We start from the raw sequence: 5,568 nt of genomic DNA, 5'->3' as shown, positions 1-5,568 counted from the left end.
AATTATAAGAAACAAAGGAAGAGAACTTGTGCTTCTGTATTTCTGTTTCACAGACAGGTGTCTGATGTCTCGCACAGTCCGTGACACACAGCAGGGGCTTAGAGATACTGATTTAAACTTTATCCAGACTGCTGGGCACAAGAGCTATGTGAGAAGACTAGGCAGAGACCCAGACCTGAACCCCAGAGAAAACATAAGGAGCAAATGAGTTCAGACCTTTAGGCATCGACCCCTAGGCGCTCCTCTTAGTCTCAAGAGGCTTCTTTGGCCACCCACACTGGAGACTCTTTCCTTTCTTCCCTGCCTTCCACTTTCCTTCCCTCCTTTTTTGCTTTCCCACCTCCCTTCCCTAGTTTTTCTTTCTCTTTTACTTCCTTTTTTCTTTCCTATCACCCTTCCTCCCTTCTCTCCACCACCTTTTCCTCTATCTTTCCTTTTACACTGATCGCTTATATCCTATGTAATTTTAACTGTGTTGGATCCTAGATGTCTAAGGACGACCAGAACAGGGACTTCATCCTTGAGTCCACCGTGAGAACTTAAATCTCTTCCCTCCCGCCTCATGGCATTGTCCCCTCAGCACCTAGGTTAAGGAACCTGAGGGGAGGTGCCCCACTTCCAGCTCCAGTCCTGGCCCATGGCTTAATTCCAGACTCCTAAGGAGAGACCTTTACTTGCCCTTCCCTGCCTCTGCTCCTCCCTTGGCAGCCTGGCCCGCCTGCTCCATGGGGAGGGACAACCTGACCTGGGTGAGTGAGTTTGTCCTACTGGGCCTCTCCGGGGACCGGCAGACCCAGGCTGGGCTGTTTGTCCTGTTCGGGGCCACCTATCTGCTGACCTTGCTGGGCAACGGGCTCATCCTCGTGCTGGTCTGGCTGGACCCCCGCCTCCAGCTGCCCATGTACTTCTTCCTCGGCAACCTCTCCGTAGTGGACATCTGCTACACCTCCAGCGGGGTTCCCCAGATGCTGGCGCACTTCCTCCTGGAGAAGAAGACCATCTCCTCCGCCCGATGTGGTACCCAGCACTTCTTCTCGCTGGCCCTGGGGGGCACCGAGTTCCTGCTGCTGGCCGCCATGGCCTATGATCGCTACGTGGCCGTCTGCGACCCCCTGCGCTACGCGGCCGTCATGGGGCCGCGGCTCTGCGCAGGCCTGGCAGGCGTCTCCTGGCTCGTGGGCCTGGCGAACGCGGCGGGGGAGACCGCGGTCACCGTGCGTCTGCCCACCTGTGGGCGCCACGTGCTGAACCACGTGGCCTGTGAGACGCTGGCGCTCGTCAGCTTGGCCTGCGTGGACGTCACCCTCAACCAGGCGGTTATACTGGCATCCAGCGTGGTGGTGCTTTTGGTGCCCTGCTGCCTGGTCGCGCTGTCCTACGCCCGCATCGTGGCCGCCGTCTTGCGGATCCGCTCCAGCGGGGGGCGCCGCAAAGCCTTCGGGACCTGCACCTCGCACCTCACCGTGGTCTCCATGTCTTACGGCATGGCCCTGGTTACCTACATGCAGCCCCGCTCCACCGCCTCCGCCGAGCAGGACAAGGTGGTGGTGCTCTTCTACGCGGTGGTGACCCCATGTTGAATCCGCTCATCTACAGTCTGAGGAACAAGGAGATAAAGGCCGCTCTGACTCGGGTTCTGACGAGGAGCTCTGAATTAAAACGGTAGCCTGGGACCTTGTCATTCAAGAGCTTCGCTCTGAGGACGGTGGGCAGGGCAGCGCGCCTGCCGCCTAGTGTGCATGCATGTACGTGTGTGGGCATGTGAGTGCGTGTGTGTGTGTGTGTGTGAGCCGATGGGAGGGGCCACAATCCCGCACCATCGTTTGAAGTCACAGAGAAATGGAATTTTATCTTTGGGCTCTGTTTTTGGTCCCTGACTTAGTCTTTTAAAAATGTGAATTACAACCACTTAGAAATGCATACAGTCCACAGAAAATTATATGGAGGGAAAAAAAAAAAGATATACTGATATATATGAATTAGAAAGGAAGACTACATCGAAATCTTGGGCAGTGCACAGAATTTATGCCAAGAAAGTCTATTTCCTAAATTCTACAGCCACAAGTCTCAGCCTTTCTGAAATCAGTGGGGTAAAAAAGAGAGGAAAAGTTGTGACTTACAAGATTCACCATGCCCATGGGATCAAACAGGCCTTGGGCCAGAGGTAAAAGGGTCATCATGTGGTCACCAGCGGTCCCACTCAGCTCCAAGGGTGGGGAGTTCACAGGCGGACCTGGAGCCAAAGTTGCAGTAATTATCCGCACATCCATGAGGAACAGGGCTGGCTCTATGTGAGTCAGTGGATATCATGCCGCTCATTTTCCTTTCAAACTTGCCATGGTGGCAAGTGGCTGGCCAAAAAGTGAAAAGTTCATAACCGCAAACATCTCTCTACATAATCAGGTCTAAGGATATGCTCTTATGAAAACTGAAGGATGTATTCAGAACTCATGCTTGCCTAAGAATCGTGCACATACCATCCATCAGAGGTAAGTCAGGCTACTTAAGAAAGAAGGGATCACAACTCCCTGTTAGTGATCCTTTCACTCTACTGACACAAAAATTAATGATTGAGCTCGAAACATCCTAGAATACAAAGTGAGACCATGATATTTTATCCAGAAAAATGTTTAAAACTACTTTTAAAAATTAGAATGAAGCATCTCTTACCTAAATATTACAGCTCTCTGGTTTATCTTACCTACAAACAAAATATAAATTGAGAATAATTCAAACTGAGTTTGTTAAGAAAATATCAAAAAATTGAGGAGGAGGAAATGAAGTACCTTTGAAAATTCCTAGTAAAACAATTTTTCAAAATTGAGGTAAAATTCACATCTCATACAATTCAAGATTTTGACCATTTAAAGTGTACAATTCAGTGGCATTTAGTATATTCACAATGTCATGGAACCTCATGCTTACACAGTTCCATAACATCTTCATCACCCCCAAAAGGCACCTCATACCCTTTAAGCAGGACATCATGGGAAATGCTGAACTGGATGAAGCACAAGCTGGAATCAAGGTTGCAGGGAGAAGTATCAATAACCTCAGATATGCAGATGACACCACCCTTATGGCAGAAAGTGAAAAGGAACTAAACAGCCTTTTGATGAAAGTGAAAGAGGAGAGTGAAAAAGCTGGCTTAAAATTCAACATTCAAAAAACTAAGATCATGGCATCTGGTCCCATCACTTCATGGCAAATAGATGGGGAAACAATGGAAACAGTGACAGACTTTATTTTGGGGGGCTCCAAAATCACTGCAGATGGTGACTGCAGCCATGAAATTAAAAAACACTTGCTTCTTGGAAGAAAAACTGTGACCAACCTAGATAACATATTAAAAAGCAGAGACGTTACTTTGCCAACAAAGGTCTGTCTAGTCAAAGCTATGGTTTTTCCATTAGTCATGTATGGATGTGAGAGTTGGACCCTAAAGAAGGCTGAGTGCCGAAGAATTGATGCTTTTGAACTGTGGTGTTGAAGACTCTTGAGAGTCCCCTGGACCGCAAGGAGATCAAACCAGTCGATCCTAACGGAAATCAGTCCTGAATATTCTTTGGAAGGACTGATGCTGATGCTGAAGCTTCAATACTTTGGCCACCTGATGAAGAACTGACTCATTGGAAAAGACCCCGATGCTGGGAAAGACTGAAGGCAAGAGGAGAAGGGGATGACAGAGAATGAGATGATTGGATGGCATCACCGACTCAATGGACATGAATTTGAACAAGCTCCAGAAGTTTGTAATGGACAGGGAAGCCTAGCATGCTGCAGTCCATGGGGTCGAAAAGTCAGACACAAATGAACGACAACTGAGCGACTGAACTGAACTGATTCTTCCCTCCTCCCAGGCTCTTAAAGCTACAAGTCTGTATTCAGTCTTTATGGATTTGCCTGATCTGGACATTTCATATAAATGGAATCGTATAATATGTGATCTTTTGTGTCTGGCTTCTTTCACTTAGCATATTATTTTTGAAATCTATCCATATTGTCAAATGTAGCAGGGCCTCATTCCTTTTTATGTCTAAATAATGTTCCCTTGTATGGCAATAGCCACATTTTTTTTACCTATTCATCAGGTGATGGACATTTGGGTTTTTTCCTAACTTTGGGCTATTGTGAATAGTACTGCTATAAACTTTCACGTACAAGTCTTTGTTATTAATAGAAAAACTTGTTTTTAATTCTTTTGGGTACATACCCAGGAGTGGAACTGTTGGGTCATTTGGTAATTCTATATTTAACTTTTTGAGCAAATGCCAAACTGCTCTTCACCATAGCCGAACTGTTTTACATTCCCACTAGCAATAAATGAGAGTTCCAATGTCTCTGCTTTCTTGGCAACATTTATGTTCTGTTTGACTGTAGCCATCCCAGTGTGTGTGAAATGACATGATATTGTGTTTTTAATTTGCATGTCCCTAATGACTAAAGATGTTGAGCATCTTTTCATGTGTGTCTTGGCCATTTGTGTATGTTCTTTAGAGAAGTATCTAGCAAAACTTTCATTTTTAATTTTATTGAAGACCCCCCTTCACTTCCCTTCCTTTCACTCCTTGCTTTAGCCCCTCTCTGCTGCCCTCTCCCCCTAAGACCATGGCCACCAGCCTCCATCCTCCTCTTAATCGCCTCCCTGGTCCTTTCCCCTACCACGTATGTGTGTGCCAAGTCGGTTTTGTCATGTCCAACTCTTTAAGAGCCCATGGATTATAGCCCACCAGGCTCTTCTGTCCATGGGATTCTCCAGGAAAGAATACTGGAGTAAGTTGCCATGCCCTCCTCCAGAGGATCTTCCTAGCCCAGGGACTGAACCCATATCTCCTGCTGTGGCAGGCGGGTTCTTTACCACTAATGCTAACGCCACCTAAGGAAGCCCCTTTCCCCACCACTCCCACTCCCATCTGAGGCACTGAGCCCTATCCTCTGGGAAAAATTTGTTAACTCTCTTTTTCAGACTCTCCTCATTTTTATATTATCAATTTCTCCCCTCAGATCAACATATTATCTTTTCCTTTCTATATTCCTTCTCAAAGGTCTCTCCCCCAACTAAAGCCTTCACACTTAGACATCTGCCTGCCCTTTACGTGCTGTCTGTGATTTCTACAGCAAAGAAACCTCAAGAGTTTTTCCTGAAAGAACAAACCGAAAGCACTTTTACTTTGGTATATTTTCTTTTACCCTTATCACAGGTCTATGGAAGCAGCTTTGAGCAGTGTGATATTCTACTACACTTTCAAACATAACCTGCCTACAAAAATGATCATCAAATAGTTGAATGAGAAAATTTTGTGGATGAGGTTTGATAAAAATCCGTTAAAAGTTGGAAGCGGTCAACTGATTTTGGTTCTATACTTGTTGAGCTATAATTCTTCATCAAATTATGATATAGTTGGGATAACAATCTACTGACACCTTCTAATCCTAATAATTACAGAGACATTACTTTGCCAACAAAGGTCCATCTAGACAAGGCTATGGTTTTTCCAGTGGTCATGTACGGATGTGAGAGTTGGACTGTGAAGAAAGCTGAGTGCCAAAGAATTGACGCTTTTTAAC

The 5,568-nt window shown here is 46.1% G+C and overlaps 1 protein-coding gene across 1 annotated transcript; it reads left to right on the top strand.

The window, feature by feature from the left end:
• The first annotated feature begins 725 nt into the window (after positions 1-725).
• LOC104992097 (olfactory receptor 2F1-like) lies at positions 726-1,580 on the top strand. Its single transcript, XM_010844842.1, has one exon. It carries the CDS (start codon positions 726-728, stop codon positions 1,578-1,580), a length of 855 nt encoding a protein of 284 aa, XP_010843144.1.
• Positions 1,581-5,568: the final 3,988 nt, after the last annotated feature.

This window comes from Bison bison, unplaced genomic scaffold (genome assembly GCF_000754665.1).
Source record: "Bison bison bison isolate TAMUID 2011002044 unplaced genomic scaffold, Bison_UMD1.0 scf7180017864211, whole genome shotgun sequence".
Lineage (NCBI taxonomy): Eukaryota > Metazoa > Chordata > Mammalia > Artiodactyla > Bovidae > Bison > Bison bison.
Note: the sequence above shows the minus strand (reverse complement) of the source record. Positions and strands in the feature narration are given on the sequence as shown.

Coding starts and splice junctions, on each gene's coding strand:
- LOC104992097 (XM_010844842.1), top strand. CDS start 726: ATGGGGAGGGACAACCTGACCTGGGTGAGTGAGTTTGTCCTACTGGGC.